The sequence below is a fragment of the Sinocyclocheilus anshuiensis genome, unplaced genomic scaffold (genome assembly GCF_001515605.1).
Source record: "Sinocyclocheilus anshuiensis isolate Anshui unplaced genomic scaffold, SAMN03320099.WGS_v1.1 scaffold1053, whole genome shotgun sequence".
NCBI classification, from domain to species: Eukaryota; Metazoa; Chordata; class Actinopteri; order Cypriniformes; family Cyprinidae; genus Sinocyclocheilus; species Sinocyclocheilus anshuiensis.
In genome coordinates this window covers 432,857-456,307 of record NW_015555711.1, presented here as the reverse complement: position 1 = coordinate 456,307, position 23,451 = coordinate 432,857, and the positions used below count along the sequence as shown (strand labels likewise).

Sequence of the window (23,451 nt, the reverse complement as noted above, 5' to 3'; positions counted from 1 at the left end):
GGTGAGCCACAGTCTCTTGCCATGATCTACCAACTTGTTACACAGGCCTGCGAAAAACTTATGCACAGTATGTAGTATATTCACTACATCCATTTTAATTAAGTCACAATAAATGCAGAATTTAAAAGCATCTTTAATGGGAATCTTGGCCTGTGTAAGTGCATGTTAATTATGAGCTGATATAAAACTGTGTTTTAGATGAAGTGCTGAAGTTGGATGCTTTTCTAAATGAGATGAATCGAAAGCCAGTGCCCATCCAGGAACCAGTGGCACCACCAGGAGAGCCTGGGATACCAGGGGGAAGGGGGCCACCTGGATCCCGAGGCCCTCAGGGTCGACAAGGAAGCAGAGGGGAGTCTGGGAAACCAGGGTACCCTGGTGAGCAGGGTAAGCCTTGACATTTTCATTTCTTTGGAGATGCAATCTGCCGGGCAAACACCACATCTGATGGTTGTCATTAGACACATTAGTTGATTTATAGAAATTCTGGATTACGTTATGTAAGTATGTCTGTGATTAACTTGTAGGACGCAGAGGGATGCCTGGTGAGAAGGGCTCTCTTGGAGTAAATGCGGTGGGACCACAAGGAATAAAAGGTTTTGCAGGTATTGAAGCATATTTGTGTATCACACAGCTGTCTTTGTAAATTGTTTTAAAGGGGTCTTCATTATTTATTTCATCATATTTAGGTTTCTGTACCAAAAGTATGAAAAATATATTTTTAATTAGTATTTTTGTCTTGTTTTAAAAAAAAAATAGCTAAACATCTTTTAAAAATTTACCTGAGAGACACAATGAAGTAGTAAAGGAGTCTCTTATTCTCTTCAAGGATGCATTTATTTGATAAAAAATAAATAAACAAAAACTGTAATGTGTATAATCTGTGATACATTTTTACAGGATTCTGTGATGAATAGAAAGTTCAAAAGATCAGCATTTATTTGAAATATAAATCTTTTTTAACATTATATATGTCTGTCATTTTTGACCAATTTAATGCATCCTTACTGAATAAAAGTATTCATTTCATTTCATAAAAGTATTCATTTAAAAAAAAAAAAAAAATCTTAGTGGCCTCAAACTTTTGAGCAGTAGTGTATATCTGTAGTATTGTGGTGTGTTAATTAGTTTTACATCACTGGCAAATTGGTTTTATTTGTCTTTGTATTTTAAGCAGACAAATAATGCTATTTACTGAATATATTTTTTTTTGAAAATCAGTCCTGTTATTTTACATCATTTTGCTTTTACACGAACACGAATAATGTCTTTGTAATGATTTTTGAAGTGTTAATTGCACCACTATTTATTTCTACTTGTACAGGACCTCCAGGTGAAGCTAAAATAGGGGAAACAGGTCCCAAAGGTGAGGATAGTAAAGTAGGACCTCCAGGTATTCCAGGAGCTTCAGGTCAGCAAGGAGAAATGGGACCCCCTGGTGTATGTGACAGCAGTGGATGTTATCAAGGACCCCCGGCTGCAGGTAAATTGAATTGTGTCATTGTGACTGCCATAAAAAACAGTGCCAAGTTCAAGTGGGTAAAATTGCGGTTTATATCATTTTTCAGAGGATCCATTCCCTGGATACTAGTCTTGAGTTACTGAGAAGTAACTGTTTTACTTCAGCACTGCCAGAATCATCTCTCTCCCCAGACTTTGTAGAAAGACACTGTGTGACTTAGTGGATAAAGAGATTCTGCCAGACGTTGACTTTGAATGAGCCAATTTATGGACTCTTTTGACTTGATTTTCTCCATGTGGTAGCTGAAAAAAGCACTGATCATCTACCCAGTATTCAACCTGATCTACTGCTTCGAGACTACAGTAGATGCATGTGCAGAACCTTTTGTGCAGCACAGAGGAAATCACAACACACTCAGACTCTATTTTACAGAGACAGATATTTTGGTATCCAGACGAGGAACTAGTGTCTTTCTGAACAACAGCTAAAATCCGCACTAAGAATGTTTCTAATATTTTACTTTTAAGTATTATTTTATTGTATTTAATGCACTGTATGTGTTTTAAATGTATATTGTTGAAGGCATATTACTTTTTCCATTCCTGTTTCTTGACCTCTTACGGTTTTTGTATCAAGTGTTTTATTTTTTTTAAATATGAAATAAGCAATATTTTGCAAGAGCAATACATATGTTAATATGAAATACACTGTGATATTATATTGTCTTTTTACATATGCAGAAGTGCTGTCCATAGTATTTTATAGAATTATACTAAGTGAACTGGTCTTTTGTTTTTGTGTTAATACATGTTTATGTAAACCCGTATGAAATTAAACCGATAAAGATCAAAAACGTTGACTCGTTGACTATTTATTAATGAAATGGTTACTATTCACATTCACTGAAAAACTAAATGAAATAATGTAAAAACAAATCACTTTTGTTGACAAAAATACCAATTTAATTAGCATAATTTCAGTATGTAATTACTGTGTTTACTGTCTCTTTATTTTTTTGAAAGTCATGAAAACATTATCGTGGAGTTTTTCTTTTGCTATTTGAGCAAATGGGAATGCAAATATATATATATATTTGTGGTAGTCTCCCATTCACCACTATAGATTTACCCATCTATGATGACTTCTGCTGCTGAGAAACCCGGAAATGTGAAAAGGGTCTATTAAAAAAAAAAAAAGACAGTTTGGTAACCCATATTCTTCAAAATATCTTATTTTGTGTTCAGCACAAGAAAGAAATTAATACAGGTTTGGGACAATGTGAGTGAGCAAATAATGACAGAAATTTAATTTTTGGGTGAACTATTCCTTTAATGACAAGCGGCAGCATGTTTAGTACTGTGCTTAAAGAGCTGCATGCATCCCTTTCTCTCTCAACTGTTTACTTTCTTTTTAGACAACCAACTGTGTTTAAATGTAAACCTTGTGTGTTTTTGACCGTATTAGATGCAAAATTAGTCTAGTAATCAGGCGCTGTTTTAGTGTGCGCGCTTCATGTGTACCTATATGCGCTCAGAAAAAACGCATGTCAGAACAGCACGTGAATTAAATGTTTAAGCAGATGCTAATAATGTACTTTTGTAATTGCGCATAAGTGCAGTGTCCCGTGCGTGTAACTCTACTGCTGAGATAACATTTTTGATGTGAATGTATGTCGCATTGTCGTACAGCACATTGAGGTGGATGCGCCAGAACTGCAGCTGATAGAATGTGCGCTGTAGCACAATACTACGATATTTCTTCAAAAGCAGATCGTGGAGACTTTTAATCGTCCACGGTCAAAAATTGTCATATCGCACAACCATAACTACCAAGTATAATCAATCTCACACACACAAACAAGCACAACGAAATCACTTCACACTATTAATCGGCTGTGTTATGAACATGCAAAACTGTATCGCACGCGTGCTACAGTGGTAAAATTATTCATCGCACAGACCAGTTTTTTTCGTAGCATGTGCGACATATATGTCGCACTGTACAGTCCTGTGTTGTAATGTTGTATTGATTTCTTGTCTTAAGACGTTATCCCAATGTGCAGTGTAACATACAAGCTTCCTGCAAATTGAAGCGATTAAACCGAAGGGTGTTAAGTAGATGTTAGCAGAGCACTAATTCTGAGTATGGGTTACTATACTTGGCCACATGTCACGTCACTTTTTTTTTTTTTAAGTAGTTAACTGTCCAAACAATAGTTGGATTTTTTCACTCGGTATTTGAAGTGGTGAAATATGTGCTCCGGAACCAAAGGATGGAGCTCGTGTTTTCCACGGACAACGTACCTGATGTAAACATCCGGTGTACACTACGTCAGAGACGCCAACATGGCGAGCAGGAGAGGTAATGCGAAGACCGGGGAACATTCTGATAAATATTCTGTTCTGCTGCCAACCTACAACGAGAGAGAAAACCTCCCATTGATTGTGTGGTTGCTGGCGAAGTACTTTGGCGAGAGGTAAGTGTGTTGTTATATACAGTCAATGGGCGAGAACCTTAATACAACAGACTGTTAAAGTCCTAATGATGAGCTGTCGGTGACATCAGACTAATGAGTCTCTAAGATTAACTTAAATATTTAGTTTTAAGAAGAGCGTTCTTACTCAAATGGCCATGTTTTAATGCAGTGGATACAACTACGAGATCATAGTGATCGATGATGGCAGTCCAGACGGAACGCTGCAGATCGCCGAGCAGCTGCAGAAGATCTACGGCGCTGACAAGATTGTGAGTTGTGCATTATAATAGACACATGACTGACAGCTTGTCGAAAGAAATCATGAAAATCTGGCATCTCTCTTCTTAGCTCCTGAGACCGCGAGCAAAAAAACTGGGATTAGGTAAATTGGTTCACGTTTCTTAATACTTCTTCGAGCTAAGTTATAGGAATAGCGCAGGGGTGCCCAAACTCGGTCCTGGAGGGCCGGTGTCCTGAAGAGTTTAGCTCCAACCCCAATTAAACACACCTGAACCAGCTAATCAAGCTCTTACTAGTCATACTAGAAACTTGAAGGCAGGTGTGTTGAGGCAAGTTGGAGCTAAACTCTGCAGGACACCGGCCCTCCAGGACCAAGTTTGGGCACCCCTGGGAATAGCGTGACTGAGCTTCATGTCATTCCAGGAACGGCTTACATCCACGGCATTAAACACGCGTCAGGAAACTTCGTTATCATTATGGATGCAGATCTCTCACATCATGTAAGTACTCTTCCATTGTATACTGTTTTGTACCTCCTTGAGTAAATACTGGTATTCATGTTTCCCACGACCCTGGAAATACTGAAAATAGTTGCATATACCTCTATTGGATATGGAGTACAACAACATGCTAACAAGGCTTGCTGAGAATCATCATCTTGAGAATCATTATTTTGAGTCCGTTCTTTTCAATGAATCTATGGAAGCTTATTTCTGCCACACAAGAAAAAAATCTTGTTTTGGTAAACTATAATTATGAGATTAAAAGTCATAATTATAACACAGGAAAAAGAGAATGAGAAAAAATGGATAAAAAGAGTCAAGATCAGATCAGTCATTATGAGATAAGTCAAAACTATGAGATACTAAGTCATATGACTTATGACTATGATCATTTAGATTTTCTAATTCCTTTTTATATCATAATTATGTTTTAGCTTATGGTCTGACATACTCCTTAGCGAATAGTAAGTTAATTTTAAGAACCACTGGAAATGTCATGAAAATCGATGTGTTAAAAAAAAAGTGTTGGATAGCTTCAAGCATGTTTACTCACAGATTTTTTTTAGGAATTTAAAATGGATCATTTGATCCTGCTTTCACTAAATGAAAGCTTCAGGAGCATTTGTGTACATTAAGTGTTTTATTCTTCTCCCTCACAGCCAAAGTTTATCGCACAGTTCATTGAGTAAGTCATTTTCTTTCAATTACCTTATGCCTCTGCTGTTAAAAGACATTTTATCTGCTCATTGTATTGTGTAGTGTAGTTTTGCTATAATAGCATTATCATGTGCACTTGTATAACAGCCACTTTTATGATATTATTATTATTATTATTTGTTCAGAAAACAGAAAGAAGGTGGATATGACCTGGTGTCTGGAACAAGGTACAGAGGAGACGGTGGTGTATATGGATGGGATCTGCGCCGGAAACTGATCAGGTTTGTGACTGGAAGCTACATTTTATAATAATATCCAACTATATAGACATATTAGAAATTTGAGACTGCATCTGTTACTGCCAAATGTATAGGTCAGGTATCATTTTTCATGTATAATTGATTTTATGGCACAAAATTACTTTTTTGTAATGATTGTTTCTTTTTAGTCGAGGTGCAAACTTTGTAACACAAGTGCTGCTCAGACCAGGAGCATCTGATCTCACGGGGAGTTTTAGGTAAGGGCATGTTAATAAATCAATCATTGTTTTGTTTTTATACCATGTTTTTTATATTACAATATTGTATTATTGTCTCCTATCTTGTGTTCTACGTTTCAGGCTCTATAAGAAAGAGGTTCTTGAAAAATTAGTAGAGCAGTGTGTCTCAAAAGGCTATGTGTTCCAGATGGAGATGATTGTTCGTGCTAGACAACTGGGCTATACTGTTGGAGAGGTCAGCACGCATCTCTCATTCCACATTTCTTATTAATCTTGTTAATATTTTAATAAATAAAATTAGGGCTGGCAAGCGATTACAATTTTTAATCTAATTAATTACATGATGTGGCGAATAATTAATCGCACATCAAATTTTGCTGAGAAATTACTCCCAAAAGATAATTTAAAGTCATTGTTGTGTAAAGCATCAAACAGACATTACAAAAAGTAGCTTCAGCAAGAAATATTTTGTTTGATAAAATTGATTACATATACTCTTTTGGACCATGAGTGTGAGTAAATGACACAATTGTCGTTTTTGGGTGGGTGAACTATACCTTTAATAATTTATTTTATTAATTGTATTATTATTACTATGGAAATATGAAATTATTTCTTTAATGAAATGATACTCTAAATAATAAACTAAAACTTCCAGTAGGTGGTGGTAAATGTCTTAATGATTAAGTCATCGAGTAATTTATTAATTCATTTGATTCGTTCAAATGGCTGATTCATTCAGGAGTGAAGGAAATGGTTCTTTATGAATGGTTCATTGAATCATTAGGCTTGTTCGACTTGAAGCGGATCATCACATCAAAGTATCGCGAGAGCTATAGAGAGAGTTATATTAATTAATCGAATTAACGCGTTAAATTACCAGCCCTAAATAAAATATAGTTTAGATTATACATTTACATATTAAGACTGTGAATTGTATTGCTGTATTATACTGAACTTTATTTAATACATGCATTCATTTATAAATTCAAGTTAAGTATTTTTAAATATTTCAATGTAGCAGACTGCATTTTTTTTATGATTATCTGAAAGTGGTCTTGTCTGTCTATTACGCAGGTTCCTATTTCATTTGTGGACCGTGTTTATGGGGAGTCCAAACTGGGTGGAAATGAAATTGTCTCGTTCCTGAAAGGATTGCTCACTCTTTTTGCCACTACATGACATTTCACCTCATTTGGTTGTGTTTAGTTTTGTGATATATGGTCAGCACTTATCACTGCAGTCGAACTGGAATTCATGCTTTCCAAGTAACAAGTTCATTACAATGAGTTATTTGTCCCATATCAGGTTACAGTAGTGTTTGGATTGCTTGGATTTACCACTTTCCATCTTCCATTTAGTTTGGTTAATTACTAGACTATATGTTGAAATGTACATTAAAATGTTCTAAATCTAAAAATCTGCATTTTAATAAAAAGGACCAAATTTACAGAGATTTTTTTTTATAACAAAAAACTTTAAAAATAAAGGTGGTTCCAAAGGGGGATTTCATAGCCATAGCATATAACTATTCTTGGTTCCCCAAAGAACCTTTAGTGAAGTTCTCAAAATAACCTTTTTTTTTTTTTTTTTAGTGTGATGAACATTTTAATAATGTCAGGAACCTTTTTTCACTATAAAGAACCTTTCCTGCAATGGAAAGTAGTGCCATTTTAGGTAGAGGTAGTGCCTAAACACGCTAATGTATGTAAATTTACCTTTTGAACAGCCTGAGAAACATTTTTGGCTATAGAGATTTATGCTTTGAAATAAACATTTAATGTTGCAGATCATTTGGGTTATGCAATGTATTTGGACATTTTCATCTGGATGTGTGTTATTTATAAAATACTTTGGACTTGCATCAAAACTGATGAAGTTGTATATGCACTTAATTTCACACATCAGTGTCAGAAGAAAACAACAGCCTACATCCTAAGAGCTACTGCCGTCAATCTCTTGAGTGTCTACCCTGTCTTGTTGACATATCCAAAAGGAAATATTTTCTCTCTCTGGGTGTAGAGTGTTACGTCCCAAATGACACCCAAACTAGTGTAATGCAAGTAACTGCTTGGGCGAGTAAGATGCAGCCAACACCAAGGGGGGAATAACTCCAGAGCTCAAGGGCCAGAGGGTGGGGGAATCACCATGGCTCACACACTCTGCAACCCCAGCACTTCACATGCAGAAGTAGTCCCGGTGAGTTGCGCATGAGCGCGGTACAGCGCCACCACCCGATGCTGGCTGAGTACTGAGGCACTGTATACATCCGACACTGCGGGGGTAGATACCAGATGCAGAATTGACGCATACGCCTCTATCCAATCAAGTTTCAGCCGATGGCGCCCCCTATGGGTTAATTCCATGTAACTGCACCCAGGGGCTGTTTACACCAATTTCGGAAGCATGTCATAAAACATTTTATGCGCGCACAGATACACTTGTGCATTCCAGGTAAGCTTACATGGGGTAAATATTGGATTGGTGGTCGTCTGACACCTTTCACCACAAAATCCCCCACCCACCGCCTCTCCGTCGGCACAATGCTTTTTTATGCTAATCAAACGCACATGTCACTTCCGCCACTTTTCACACGCCATTTTGGATAGTATAGGTACTGGACCGGGTCGTATTGTTTAAGTGGATGGCGGATTACGTTAATTGCTGTCAATTACACCGTCATCGTGCGTCTTCTGGACTATGCATCATCGCAAACGCAGCACTTGCTCGGCGTTTCGCGCTCCTTCTCCGTCCGGGACCCCCGTAGACCGGCACAGACTCTGCTAGATGAGTTGCAGCAGCTCATTCCCGGCAGACAGACAGCTCTGGGTCGGCCCGTGACAGGAGTCGAGCTCCCTCTTTCGGCGGTGTGTGTCCGCCCGGGAAGCGGAGGACAAGGCGCTCGGTTCGGGGGGCGGGAAAGTGACATTACGCGCTGCAGCTAGCGGAGCGCGGGCCAGGTAACGTTCAACTCGCTCCCCGTTGTGCGTTTGGGGAACGAAACCGAATGAGTATTAACTAAGAGACCTGCTAACTTATTAATAATAACTGGAGGAAATCTGAAAGGACTTAACCAGACTCTCAAGTGGCAAACCTAGCTAATTGTTTGTGTCATACAGTTGTTAAACAGTTCTCTCAGGTCGTGAATTAAAAATAAAGTTTTTATTGATGTGTTCTTACCGTTGAAAGTGTAACTGAGGGTTTTATCATTCACACAGACCCTAAATCCGACCACTCGCTCCAGCTCGCTGTTATATCTCCGTTTGCTTTGACAAACGAACTAGTCACAAAAAGCTCGCGCTGCAACGAATCAATCGTTAAAGGGACAGTTCACCAAAGATAAAACAAATTATGTCATCGTTTATTCGCCCTCGCGTTGTTCTAAGCCAGTCTGACTTTCTAATATGAGCTAAAGGAAATGTTAATCAGAATGACAGCCTCAGTCAGTTTTATTGTTTGGAAAAAAGATGCACTGAAAGTGAATGGTGACTGAGGCTGTCATTCTGTCTGACATCTTTTGTTTTTCGCAGATAAAAGAAAGTCGTGTATGGAGAAGTATTAGGTTGAATAAGTGATTTTAGTCTTTTTTTTTTTTGGTTTTTGTTATTAGTCAATAGTCCTTTTAATTTATGAATCAGTTGAGCGCGTGCAGTTTAACTAATAAGGAACCAAAGTTGGCGCTTGTAGGGTTTGATCGCGTTTGACATGTCAACAAACCAAACAGATCAACGTGTGACTGGTCTTGGTCACTAATTGGTCAGTTGTTTTCCTCGTCAGTGTGTTGTCATACTCATGTACTTGCCTGCTCGATTTTGCTCTATATTTGTAATAATTGTTGTTCTTTAAATGGCAAGTTTGATATTTACTTTAGTATTTACCGTCCTGGGTAGTAACGTTATAGATGTCATTCAGCAAAATGCAGTGCTTGAATTTGACATTTTGGCAGCTTATATTTATCATGCTGTGTGTGTTTAATATATGCAATGTTATTTTCACAACTGTAGCTGTGGTGTTGGGCCTTTGATGAAAAGATGATGCTGAATGTATTTACCAGCAGTATGTTTTTCTCATTCGCACAGGGTCCATGTTTTTTGGATATGGACGGCCATGAGGCAGTTAATTAAAATGTGACCGATATTTTAATTTTCTGTTTGCGTGTGTATGCAAACCAAGTCATCTGTATGCTAGGAGATCATCAGATAACCTCCACCCAGAGCAGACACTGCAGATATGGCTTTCCACGCACTGGCCTCTGCTGCTGCCTCAACAGGAGGCGCCATTCCAGGGCTGTAAGCCTGCACAAAAAAGGGAGCGGAAAAAGGGCAGGCAGAACAGGGAGAGGCTTATATAACATGGAGGAAGAGCTGTCCTCTAGCGCCATCTAGAAAGGATGGGAGAAAGTCAGTGAGGCGATGAGGAACGCCTAACCAAAGAGAGAGAGCCCCTATTCAGTGCCGAAGTGAAACTACTGCTCTTTGTTCAAGCTGGGTGTACCGTATGATGCTTGTGATTGGTGACGCCAAGAGCTGATGCAGGTTTTCCATGAAGGCCGCTCCGATAGGTACATGACCTTTGACCTTAGTTGAACTTTGACCTCATTTTTGCGGGCTGATGTGGGATCGGCCTAATTTAGCGTTGCAGTTGTGCATGTTTGGCTCTTCATGTACAATATTCGTTAGAGCACAAATCTGCAATGCTGGTACTGTAGAATGTTGGCCACAGATTCATTGGATGCGTTTGTGTTTTTCGGTTGTGCAATCATATTTTGAAATGGTGCCATCCCATAGACATCATGTGCTGAAGCACTTGTACATGGTGCTTGGAAAGATTTTGATTTTGCTTTGGTATTACATGTAAAATAGATTTAATATATATTCTATTGAGATGCAGAAAATTGTTAGAGTAAAGATGCACCAGAAGTGACCATAGATTTCTGTTTCAAGTAAATTATGCTCTTTTGAACTTTGTTCATCAAAGAATCCTGAAAAATAAAGCATAAAATGAAGCATGGCTGTTTTTGGAATAATAATAATAATAAATGTTAAAATAAAATGTTAAAATGTTTTAAAAAAATCTTTAAAATGTTAATAATAATAAAAAAACGACCAAATTAGCATATTAAAATAATTTTTGAAGGATCATGTGACACTAAAGACTGGATTAATGGTGCTGAAATTCAGCTTTGGCATCACAGCAATAAATTCATTTTAAACCATATTAAAATAGAAAACAGTTATTTTTAAAATGTATTAATATTTTACAATATTACTGTTTTTACTGTATTTTTGATCAAATAAATGCAGCTTTGGTGAGCATAAGAAACTTCCTTCAGAAACATTAAAAGCATCTTTCAGACCCCAAACTTTTGAATGGTGGTTTATTTAAATTTAATTAAAGTGAATCGTTATCTCATAATTAAGAAAAAAAAAATTATGGATTCAGTTCCTTTTTAACAAAACATGTAAGGTTGTGTCAGTTTGTTTGGATCAATTATAGACTACCACATAGGCCTATACTTCAGACAGAGGTTGATTTCTTTAATCTTCACCTCATACATTGACTCTCCTTATTCTCATTGACATTCTCATTTGTAGAAGTACCTTTGATGATAATTGCATGCCACCATACAAAGGCCGCAAATTAGTTTCCTGTTGTGAAACGACTATTTGGAATTTAATTCATAAATACATTTGTTGGTTGTGGCTTTTGATTTCGAAATAAAAGTTGGAAAACACTATTGTAAAATAAGAAAAGTGATATTGCATGGTGTCAAAGGTAAGTTGGCTTTTTGCTGTCTGTGTTTAGTATGCAGCTCATTTTCCCAGGCTGTGATGAGAAAGATGCTCTCTGACTCATTTGTTTTGCTTTAGACCTTTTCCTCTCCTAGTGACCCGTTTCTCTGACATGAGCTTGTGTTTATGATTTGGATTAAAGGTCCCATGACATGCTGCTTTTTGGATGCTTTTATATAGGCCTAAGTGGTCCCTAGTACTGTATCTGAAGTCTCTTTCCCGAAATTCAGCCTTGGTGCAGAATTTCAGCCACTACGAGCCAGTCCCACAATGAGCTTTCCTTAGGACGTGCCATTTCTGTGTCTGTAGCTTTAAATGCTAATGAGGAGGAGAGAGGCGGGGCAACTGCCATGCTTCGCTCGTTTGCAAGCCATGATGTCTCTCGAGGAAAAAAAAATATTGCGCTCGCCTCGCACAGTAGTAGCTCATTTTCTCATGGGTGGGCCAAATTCTCTGGGCGGGCAAAGCAGAGAAAGGGGAGGTAACCTTTCCCCGTATGACGACATAAAGGGAAGATTCCAGATTGGGCCATCTGAGCTTTCATTTTCTCAAAGGCAAAGCAGGATACCCAGGGCTCGGTTTACACCTATCGCCATTTCTAGCCACTGGGGGACCATAGGCAGGCTAGGGGAACTCATATGAATGTTAAAAAACCTCATAAAGTGACATTTTCATGCCATGGGACCTTTAAGGTGCATTTAAACAGTCAAATTGATAGTGTCGCAGTGAGATATATTTTAATATACTATTCATGTATTATTCATGTTCTCTAAAGTCATTCAAACAATACAAAATGTGTATTATTCATTCATGATGGCAATAATGTGATGAATTTATTTTCAGGTGGCAGAATGTTTCAACTCCCAGTGAACAACCTCAGCAGTCTAAGGAAAGCTAGGAAGAATGTGAAAAACGTGCTGGGTGACATTGGCTTGGAGTTTTGCAGGGAGCACATTGATGTAAGTAAATTTCTCTAATTAAAATGTCTCCATAGGCAATGAAGTACATGCTCACTATCATGGACCATCTGAGTCCCCTTAAGACAGCTCCAAATGGTTTAGTGTTTTTTATGTTACATTCTGTGTCACCGTGTTACCATTAGCTCTGTAGCTGTAAAATCTGTGAAATCAGCTTGTTGATATGCTTTTACCATTCATCTTCTAACCTTGAGTCTTACCAGTATTTTTTTGCCAACACATATGATGCAGTTTCTTTAGATTATGAAGTAGGCCCATGTGAACTTTTGGTATTTGAGATTGCCAGAAATAAAGCCGCTTCCCTTGTTTTTGATAAATCCACTAAATTAGTTGCCTGACAGAATTACTACATCTGCCACAAGTTCCGTTTATTCCAATATTCTAAAACAACACCACAAAGGAAAGTCTGTGTGAAGGTGAAATATTTGTAATTATTATAATAAAAGGCTGTATTTTATGATTTGTGTCTGATAAAGTGATTTATACTTGATTTATAATGCACATTTTGGCCATTAAATTTCCTAAAAACCATGCCTAGTATCGAGTTGCTTGCTTATGAACTATAAGAAAGAGTTATTTTATTAACATCTCTGATTCAAACCTCAAATAGCAGAGTTAGGAAGTTTAGAATTTATTTCTGCTAATCAGTTTGTGTGAACTGATTGATTCAGTGCAAAGCAGTTCATTCGTTTTTTCAGTCTTTATTCATTTTACACTAAAGTACATGTGCAAAGCATTTGAAAAATTTCTTCTACAAAGACTTTTTATATGTATTCTTTTTCCCCTCCAGGACTATAAGGACTTTGTTCCCAATGAGTTCTACATTAAGAACACCACATGGGACGATGTGTGCATGTGGAATCCCTCAATGACCAAATCACAAGTGAGTTATAACTTAAATCTTAATAAAGGACAGGGGAAGCATTTTTTATTAATCTTTTGTCTATTTTTTTTTTTTTAAACCCATCTCCGTTTTTTTCTTTGCCCATTTGTCCTCTTTGTCTTTTTAGGAGTACCGCTCAAAGCCGTTCTGTTGTTCAGGATGTACATTCTCCTCCAAGTTTTTCTCCGCCTACAAGAGTCACTTTCGTAATGTGCACAGCGAGGACTTTGAAAACCGCATTCTCCTTAACTGCCCCTATTGCACTTACAATGGGAACAAAAAGACTTTGGAGACACACATCAGACTGTTTCATATGCCCAATAATGTCGTGCGCCAGAATGCTGGAGGACTTCAGGGGGCAGGGGTTGGCTTGAAGGATGGTGCTCGTCTGGATAAGACACGTGACAATATAGAGCAAGCAGTGTACTACTGCAAGAAATGCACTTACAGGGACCCGCTATATAATGTGGTGCGAAAGCATATCTACCGGGAACATTTCCAGCACGTAGCGGCACCGTACTTAGTGAGGCCTGGTGAGAAGACAACACCAGCCAATGGGACAACTGCAGGCTCTGGAACAGGAAGCAATGCTGATTCTGGTGGTACCAACAGTACGAGCACAGCCATCCACTGCAAACGGTGCCTCTTTGTACCTCGTACCTATGAAGCCCTTGTGCAGCATGTCATTGAGGACCATGAGCGCATTGGTTATCAAGTTACTGCTATGATTGGACACACCAATGTTGTGGTACCTTGGGCGAAGCCTGTGATTATGGTGTCCACTAAAGCTCAGGGTGATAAGGGCATCATTGGTGTAATGCCAAAGGGTACAGTAGTGACCGGAGTACGGCCTTTATCCGCTCAGCAGCTGAGTCGTATTGTTATTCCTAAATGGAGTTTGAACTCAAGTGGGCTCCTGTCAGGTGTTCACCTGAAGCAGGGGGCATTTGGTCTGAAGCCTGGGACTACACAATCCTTGACCATTGGGGGACAACAGGTGCAGCTTTCAGTCCCACAGGAGTCTCAAACAAGCAAACCGCAGCTTTCCGCTAGTCTTCGTAGTTCAGTTTCTGGATCATCATCCACTTCCATCTTAAAGATCCCTCAGCTGAACTCTCGAGTTCAGGCAGCAGCTACTACGGTGTCATCTGTTACTTCCAAGAAGGGCAACTCTGTCATCGGCACGTCGTACACTCAAAAATGGAAGATCTGCACCATCTGCAATGAGCTCTTTCCAGAAAATGTGTATAGTTCGCATTTTGAAAAGGAACACAAAGCGGAGAAGGTACCGGCGGTGGCCAACTACATCATGAAAATTCACAACTTCACTAGTAAATGCTTATACTGTAACCGCTACCTACCTAGCGACACGCTTCTTAACCACATGTTGATACATGGCTTATCTTGCCCGCACTGCAAGGCCACTTTCAATGATGTGGAAAAAATGGTGACTCATATGCGAGGGGTGCATCCCAATGAATCTGTTGGGCCACGGACAGAATCCCCACTTACATTTGACCTCACGCTTCAGCAGGGAAATCCCAAGAATGTCCAGCTGATCGTCACCACATATAACATGCGGGATGCCCCAGAAGAATCAGTGGCATTTCATGCCCAAAACAAAGCATTACCACCATCATTGCAGGGGAACAAACCGGTTATGCCACCAGTCCCAAAGATACCCCCGGATGCCTCAGACACCATACCGGCTAAGGCTACACCGCAAGCGGCTGTACCTTATAAGAAGGATGTAGGCAAAACACTTTGTCCTCTCTGCTTTTCAATTCTTAAGGGACCTATTTCAGATTCTCTAGCTCACCATTTGCGTGACCGCCATCAAGTTATACAAACGGTTCATCCTGTGGAGAAGAAGTTGACCTACAAATGCATCCATTGCCTTGGCGTCTACACTAGTAACATGACGGCTTCCACGATCACTTTGCATCTCGTGCACTGCCGCGGTGTCAGCAAAACTCAGAATGGCCGACCTGCTCCATCCGCAAGAGTTGCACAGGCCCAGGGGGCTGGTCTCAAACGTGCAGGTTTAGCAAACTTCGACCAAACTGAGCCAAAGAGACGGAAATCTGCAACCGATGACCAGACTGGGCATAGCCCACCACTTTCAACTGACAAACAAGATGAACCTGTAGTCTTTGCCTTGGAACCGAAGGGTTACGAGAATGAGTCCTACGAGACACGAAAAGCTTTCCTCACTCAGTACTTCAACAGGCAGCCCTACCCCACTCGCCGAGAGGTTGAGAAGCTTGCGTCCAGTCTCTGGCTTTGGAAATCTGACATTGCGAGCCACTTCTCAAATCGAAGGCGGAGATGTATGCTGAATTGTGAGACCTTAAACACTCGGGTCCTGCTGGGATTTAAAATGGAAGACATAATAGATTTGCAACATCCCATGAACTTTGAGTCAACGTGCCATTTCAAGAACCATAACCGTGAACATAAAAGACGAACTACTAGATATCGGATAGGCCGATCTGCCAATGCCATTCGCTTTCGGCAAAAAGCTACAACCAATGGTGACCTGCAGCAGAAGCATGGGATGCTAGCAAGGGTTTCCACCAAAGCCTCACTCTACTCGAATGGTCAAAAGGCCATCATAGGGAGCAACTGCAGTGATTCAATGAAGAGCACCTTAAAACCTGGCGCACTTGTCAATTCAGAACCAATTGCTGTGGACTCTGACAGTGATAATGAAGAGAATGTGCAGACTGCACAGTCACTTAGTAGGGTGGAACCAGAGACAAGTGATCAAGTGGATGGGAGTGACTCTGACATCGGGGAGGACGCCCACAGTGAAAACGGTTATGGGTCAAAAGACTTGTTAAACGAAACAAAACAGCAAAAGGGAGAGTGCCAGTCAGGTATCACAAACAAGCTTGAACAATCGGAGGCCCAGTTAACCAAGCAACAGGTCTGATTTCTGGACAGGGTTAATAAAATGCACATGTATACTTTTGCGTTATGTTTGAAGTACACCAACAATGCTGCCTCATTGAACTTCTAGACCTTGGTTACAGACAGTAGCTATAAGGTTCTGCTTTTCCCTCAACTCCTAAAGCCATTGGAGAAAGGCAAAAAAGTCATATTTTACATTTTGAAATATGAAGATGAATGCAAATTTTGATTGTGAAGCTGGGGTCAACTTTTCCTCAGGGTAGGGAAAGAAAAAGCTCAACATTTACCAAACAATACATGATTTGCCTTCAGTTTATTATTTTTTAACATACCCAGAAACATAATTGTTCAGCCGTTATTGTGGCAAATGGAGTGTTTATTAGAGCCAACAGGTATTGTTGAATTTCATGTTATCACATAGTATTGGTAGTGTATATTTGTACAGTCTTTTAGATAGGTCTTAGGAGATGTGTAGGTGTACTCACTGATGACAAAAAAATTTGCTATACTTTTTGTGCTCACGCTTAATGGTCATATGTTCTATACTTTGGTTCACATAGACAATGGATGTGGCTTCGGTGGCTGTTTTTCCTGTTTACTTTTATTAACAAAAGTATAGCATTTTGCTAAAAATATATCAAAGTATAAATAATGCAAAATAAAAGAACATAATCTCTTGCTTTTGTTTTGCCTGTTTATAACTGAAGCATCTTTTTTTATAAATATGTATTTACCATCCTGTAACTTGTTTTGCTTCCAGAGCAGCTTTTCATACATCCACATCTGCCCTAACGTAAGAGTATATGGCAGTTAAATTGACCACTGTAGCATTGTGCTAGTAGATTAGCCTGTGTTTGGTTCAGTCTCCGCTGACTTTTCTTTTTCAACAGTTACACACTTTTTCTCCTCCAGCTGGGCTTCTGTTGTGACCTGGGGTCCAGAATGAGCATCTATTAATTCTTTCAACTTTCTGTATGTTTAAATTTGTGACCTCCAGTTTATCTTGTTTGTTGTTGTTTCTTTGTCACTGCAAACATTTCTGAACAATAAAGTGCTGTATTGTCCTTCTCACAATGTTTCTAACCCTGGCCAGTCTGTATTTTCTTTGTCTTTTTATTACCTACGGCCTTCCAGTTTTGGTCTGCTGCAAACTACATGTTTCAGGGCTGACATGTTTTTCTTTACTTTTGTGGACTAATATTTTAAAGTATGGTGTATAATATACAAAAAATATAATATTTGATCATTTAAGCAATGGTGTTCCCGAAACACTTCGTAATGCATTTCTCTGATCTTGTCATCTTAGTTTGCCTGGCCACTGAAATTGTTCATGTATAATATTTTCAGTTAGTAACGGAGCTGCCAATTTTCTTTATTTGAACGTGAGATTTTTCTGGACAAAAAGTAATGTATATGGTAATGAAGATTTAATTAAATCGTTTAGGCTGCATGCAGTAAATCACTTTCACATAGCTTTTTCTTTAAAATTTAAATTAAAAAAATTTAAATTACATTTTTTAAATTAAAATGATTTGCAACCCATTTCACCGCTGTAATATAACATCTCTGAGTAAAATGGGATATTTATTCACTGGATTGTTAAAAAGGGTCTCTAAATGACAAGTGGAAAGAGGTGAGGGCTTGAAAAACAAAAGAGGCTTCTACTTTTAGGTAAGACGAGGGACTGAGATTGTCCTCAACCCAATGAAATCAACCCAGATTGATTGAAATGTATATGCCATTCACGCTAAAGAAACGTTTTTGCACTCTATACCATGAATTGTGTCAATTGTGACCCTGACCCTTGATTCTTAAAAGAATAAGGGGGATTTCAAAATGGAGGGATGATATGAGAGTGTATGGTCACTCTCAAAGAATGACTTCTTTCCTGCTATGCAAGTCTGAGGGAAAGAGCAGCATGTGTGCTCCAGTTATTGGGTGTGGGAGGGTTGGGAACTGAGGGACAGAGGCTGAAAGGAGACGTACTGTATCAGGCTGGCTGATGGAGGCATGTCCACAGAGCAGTACCAAAATGGGGGAGGGGAACATGAGAATGTCTGTGGGAAAACTCTATAGTGCCCCCTGCAGCCAAAGAGGAACTCTGCCACTTCTGATGGAGAATCCTGACTTCAGCTAATACTGAATCACTGCTGCGCATGCACATGTTTGTTCAGTTAAAATCTGATGTTTCTTTCGAGCTATTCTGTCATGGTGATGAAGGTATAGTCAACTAATATATTAGCGGGATTATGAACACAGTGAACAGTGTTGTTATTGTTATCTAGGCTATAACTAGGGGAAGTCAATGGTTAGAGAGTCAGACTCGTAACCCAAAGGTTGCGGGTTCGACTCTCGTACCGGCAGGGATTGTAGGGGGGCACTGCTGTGTGTGTGCACTTAGGATGGGTTAAATGCAGAGCACTAATTCCAAGTATGGGTCACCATACTTTGCCACGTCACTTTCACTTTCAACTAAAGTTTTAAAGCTTTCATTGTAACAAATCAGTAATAAAATATAAATCTTAGTTGAAAACCACAAAAATTAGAAATGTTGCCTTGAAATGAATTGAAATAATCTTTAAAAAACTTGAATCGAAATTGAAGCTAAATAAAAAGCACATAACAAATAACATAAATTTAAAATATCAAAATAAAGCTAATTCAAAGTATTAATAAATATATGAATAATACTAAAAGTCTTGTGTCAGAATGCTGGATTCAGTTAAAAATATTAAACGTCCAGAAAGAGTCTTAAAACACACATTGACCAGTGGGGCATGTTGTCACAATGGGAACTTGCGGATGTCAGCTGATTTTAAATAATAAACAATTATGAAATATAAAACAATTCATAAACCATCAAATATGTAAGTAGACACAAAAGAAGACAAAAACCCACATTCTGAAAACCCATGTTCTGTTGATTAAAATCAACCTTTATTATACAGTTGTCACTTGAATGTGTGTCAGTGCCGTTTTAGTATTCACAGTAATTGTATACAGTAATTTTGGTTTTAGCGATCTGTGTTTGTTTAATTGGATTTTTAACTCAAATCATGCTTTATTGCCTTCTGAAGACAAGAATGCCAAAGTCACCTATACATGTCACACTTATGTTCTGTTCTTTTTAGTTTTCATGGACTTTTGTTGCGTTTTCTTTCCTCATGTGTTCTGTGACCCAGTTTTTCCCCGTGTTTGATTATGTTAGTCAGTTCACCTGTGTCCTCATTAGTTGATCCTCCTCACCTGTCTGTCCCTCATTAGCACCCCTACTTTAGTTCTAGCCTGTTCAGTTGTCCCTGGTCCGGTATTGTGAATGTTGCCCCTACGTGTGTGTCCTGCCTGCCTTCTGTGAATTACCCTTCTGTCGATTTATTAAAGATTATTTGACTTGATCATCTTCTTCTTGGTGCGCTTAATTCACTGTAGTGACACTACACAGACTATTCCTTGAAAGGGATTGTTATTAAATCATGGATGTTTAGTCTTATTAACGTGTTAACATCTTGTGTTATTTTCAGAACAACCTGACTGAAGTGCATTTATTATTTATATAGCTTTGGATCCTTGGAAAACATGCACATTGACTTGTGGAGCATGAGGTTTCGATTTAAAAAAAAAAAAACAAGAAAATAGGAAAAAGAAAAAAAGAAGAAGTGAAATCTCTTGGTCATGGTAAGAGCACAGCTAATGTAGGACACAAGAGAGTCAGGGGCTGGGCCATAAGGTTGGAGACAGGAGGGAACCGCTGTGAGGGGAAAAGCTGGCAACTAACCATTAAGAAATGCTTTGAAAAGTAAAGAGACAGCATAAGCCTTACTGAATGCAAAGATGTCTTTTGACTTCTCAAAACATTCAAGGACTTAGACATGCTTAAAGGTTGCTCTGATTTAGAACTGTATAAAGCATGTTATAAAATCTCTTAAAAGCTGCTCCTTCTGCTGGAAAAGCTTCAAAATGTTTTGGGTCTGTCTGAGTCAACATCTGTGTGTCTGATTTTGGAGTAAATGTCACCAGTGTTATCATTCAAAAGAGGTTCTGCATTTTAAAACATATATTGGAAACACTATTTTAAGGTGTCCTTGTTACACGTTACATGTACTTACTATTATAATAACAATAAATTATGCATAATTACATGCAAGTAACCCTAAACCAAATCCTAACCATAACCATTTACAGTAGTACGTGTAGTTAATTAATATTACTTTGTACTTAAGTGTATAATTACACTGTAACAAGGACACCTTAAAATAAAGTGTAACACATAATTAACATTTTCTGCAGAACTGCATTGTTATTTGTATGAGTAAATGTTGTTTTCTGTAATTAACATTTAAAAGAAAATAACTTTTTTTACTTATGTTTATTAACATTTTTCAACTGAGATCAAAAAGTATGAAGGGTGCGTAGATCCGTAAACAACTGAAGTTCATGTACTGAAGAAAATGTTCAAATTAATTCATTTTAAAAAACAAAGATCTGCACTATTTTTTTTATTTACATTTTTCATAATGCAACACAGTGTAACGGGGCTGACGAGACGTGAGACGTGTGAATCCATCTGCAGGCTTTATTAAAGAGACGTGGTAAACAGGCAGGGTCAAACAATGGCAAACAGGTATATGGCGGGCAAAACACAAGAATAGTCCCAGGGCTAGCGTAGGTCACCGATCGGCAGACAGAATCACAGGGGCGAGACGAGAGGGAAAAATCCAGGAATACAGGCAAAGATCAGAAACCGCGGAAACAGGCAAGGCAAGGCAAAACAAGGAAAACACAGAGACTCGGAATGGGACTCGGAAAGGGGTACGGGCTAAACAATACTCAGCAGAGAAAGGTGGTTAGAGTGGGTGTTATATAGTGAGTGAGGTGATTCGAAACAGCTGTGTGCAATGAGTGCAATCAGTGCAGTGTGCAAATCGTGCAAAGAATGATGGGATATGTAGTCCGGGGTGCTATGCAACAGTTTGTGTTGTGCGAGAGTCAATGTAATGGAAAGGGTGACCTCTGGTGGTGAATAAACGGAAGTCCATGGACCGAATTCGTGACACACAGCAGCATATACAAAATCTGCTGTGTTGCGTAATGAGAACAGAAATCACAGAATAAGGGGGGGAAAGGAGAGAAAAAATAAGAAAAATAACAAGAAAATAGGAGCGTGTATCTTTCTTTTGTATTATTACCATTTTCCATAGATTAAGCACAATTTAAATGATAGCATGAATTTTGCTAAACTACATTGTTGCATTTCCTGCAGAACTTCATTCCCCATTATTTGTATGACTAAACACTGAAATAAACAGTAAAAAATGTAATTAATAAGACTCCTTCAAAACATCTTGACGACATGTAAAAATGTTGGATTCAGGATAAGGTTCTTATCACTAGATGGCAGTGTTATAAAAAGGGTGTTGTGCAGGGCAAACGACAACGTTTTTGCAGTGAAAGTCTAGCAGGAACGCTCAAGCAAAAAGAAAAATGGAAAGCAATAAAGGCACTAAAAATAAAAGAGCGGGTGCTGAAATGTTTTAGCCTCATGTCCATATTAAAGAAATCTTTGCTGCCTCACAATTAATATGGTTTAATTTAGCAGCACATACACAACAGGTAGGAAAAAGCTACAGCTCCAACTTGTCTGCTGTAAAGGGGATCTCAGTGGGGTTTTCCATTGCACAGTTGGAAGGTTCTCCACCCTGCTCCTGTTTTGGTCGCTGGCCACAAGAACAATCTGTGTTGGCCGGAACTATAAACTGTTTTCCGCTTCTCATACTATGATTATATGCACCACATACCTGAAATGCTCTCTGACGTCGACGATATTTTTTTAAAGTATCCTTTTTCCAGTCAAAAAACAAAACAACAAGTCTAAAAAATCCTATTCTGTTAGATATCAGTGCACTTCCCTATTTGTAAGGTAAATTAATCATTGCGAGTGTTTTTCAATTCATGTCTATTGATTATTCATTGCATTTTATTCAGAGAGCAGACGACTGAAATGGAAGCTGATCTTTATAAGCTCAGAGACAGGCTGTTGTGTATTGGTCCTTTAGCTGAAGATATGCAATAAAAAAGATTTTTTTAAGCTTGAGTTTTTAAATCATGAATTATTGACAGTTTTTTCTCTTAAAAATTATTCATACTTCACAGCTTCTACTCATTATGCAAAATTTCTGTAACATGGAAGTGATATGTTTCCATCTTTGTTCTCATAGCACCTCATTCGTAGCATTTTGCAAACGTGTTTTTAACAACAGCGATTTACACTACATTCATTTTAGTGACAGCTGACATACCAGGGTTTTTATTAAAATGGTGGCCATCTATATACGGTGGGGTTACAGTTTATATGTCTCTTATATCTGGTCAAAGCTTGGTGCTCGATAGAAACCAGTTTCATTCAGTCACTCTTATACTGCCTCAACATGACTCCGATCTTCTTTAGCAGAGTGAAGCAGAGTCTTTATTCTCCAGATAATACAAGCTCAAGGTCAGCCGAATAGTTCGAGGGAAACAACATACAAAAGCAGCAGCCATAGCCTCAGCCAATGCTAAAGAAGTTGCTGATGGTGTGTGTGTGTGTATGTGTGTGTGTGTGTGTTAGGGTGTGAAAGGTTAAAGCTGACAATTTTTGCAAAAAATGAGCCAAACCGGATACAAATGAAAACCTTGAGTGGGGACGTGTGCAAATGAAATGTTTTCAAGCAGAAACCTGTTACAGGCAAATTGGTATGTAGTGTAGTATGAGGTAGAGACTGAAGCTGCCTGTGAATGTTTAACATTAATTTCTAGATATTCAATATAGCCTATATTTGTATGTTACATAGCTATTTAAGCAATAAGGGTCATATGAGGTCATGATACTGAAAATAGGGCATTATCTTAAATTAATCACTTTTTGTATTCCCCATTTGTAAGATTGCTTTGGATAAAAGCTCTGTTAAATTAATGTAAATGTAAATATAAAGAATGTTTCAGCATCCCCTACCACCCCTTTAGTTGTGGCTATGTACACAATATAGTGCCTTAAGGGGATAGTTTACCCAAAA

At 38.5% G+C, this 23,451-nt stretch overlaps 3 protein-coding genes across 5 annotated transcripts in view; all 3 read left to right on the top strand.

Moving 5' to 3' along the window:
- Nucleotides 1–2,068, top strand: part of LOC107672031 (collagen alpha-1(XX) chain-like) — a 28,743-nt gene extending 26,675 nt beyond the window's left edge. The window contains exons 38-42 of one of the 2 annotated variants that reach the window (XM_016465101.1): nucleotides 1–67; nucleotides 199–387; nucleotides 528–605; nucleotides 1,325–1,483; nucleotides 1,765–2,068. In XM_016465101.1, the coding sequence (XP_016320587.1) occupies nucleotides 1–67; nucleotides 199–387; nucleotides 528–605; nucleotides 1,325–1,483; nucleotides 1,765–1,928 (657 nt within the window). In that variant the 3' untranslated portion in view covers nucleotides 1,929–2,068. Of the gene's footprint in view, nucleotides 68–198; nucleotides 388–527; nucleotides 606–1,324; nucleotides 1,484–1,568 lie in introns of both variants that reach the window. The other variant, XM_016465102.1, reaches the window with a different exon arrangement.
- Nucleotides 2,069–3,731: 1,663 nt separating this feature from the next.
- Nucleotides 3,732–7,404, top strand: LOC107671953 (dolichol-phosphate mannosyltransferase subunit 1-like). The gene is made up of 9 exons (XM_016464963.1): nucleotides 3,732–3,938; nucleotides 4,108–4,207; nucleotides 4,287–4,320; nucleotides 4,602–4,678; nucleotides 5,341–5,366; nucleotides 5,524–5,619; nucleotides 5,787–5,855; nucleotides 5,958–6,072; nucleotides 6,915–7,404. Exons 1-9 carry the CDS (start codon nucleotides 3,808–3,810, stop codon nucleotides 7,017–7,019), a joined length of 753 nt encoding a protein of 250 aa, XP_016320449.1. The 5' UTR covers nucleotides 3,732–3,807; the 3' UTR covers nucleotides 7,020–7,404.
- Nucleotides 7,405–8,405: 1,001 nt separating this feature from the next.
- Nucleotides 8,406–17,561, top strand: LOC107672026 (activity-dependent neuroprotector homeobox protein-like). Of its 2 annotated transcripts, none has more exons than XM_016465091.1 (4): nucleotides 8,406–8,797; nucleotides 12,473–12,588; nucleotides 13,397–13,489; nucleotides 13,617–17,561. In XM_016465091.1, exons 2-4 carry the CDS (start codon nucleotides 12,481–12,483, stop codon nucleotides 16,422–16,424), a joined length of 3,009 nt encoding a protein of 1,002 aa, XP_016320577.1. In that variant the 5' UTR covers nucleotides 8,406–8,797; nucleotides 12,473–12,480; the 3' UTR covers nucleotides 16,425–17,561. The 2 variants fall into 2 exon arrangements, with proteins under 2 accessions (XP_016320577.1, XP_016320576.1); XM_016465090.1 differs by lacking the exon at nucleotides 8,406–8,797 and adding an exon at nucleotides 9,802–10,398.
- The last annotated feature ends 5,890 nt before the right edge of the window (nucleotides 17,562–23,451 follow it).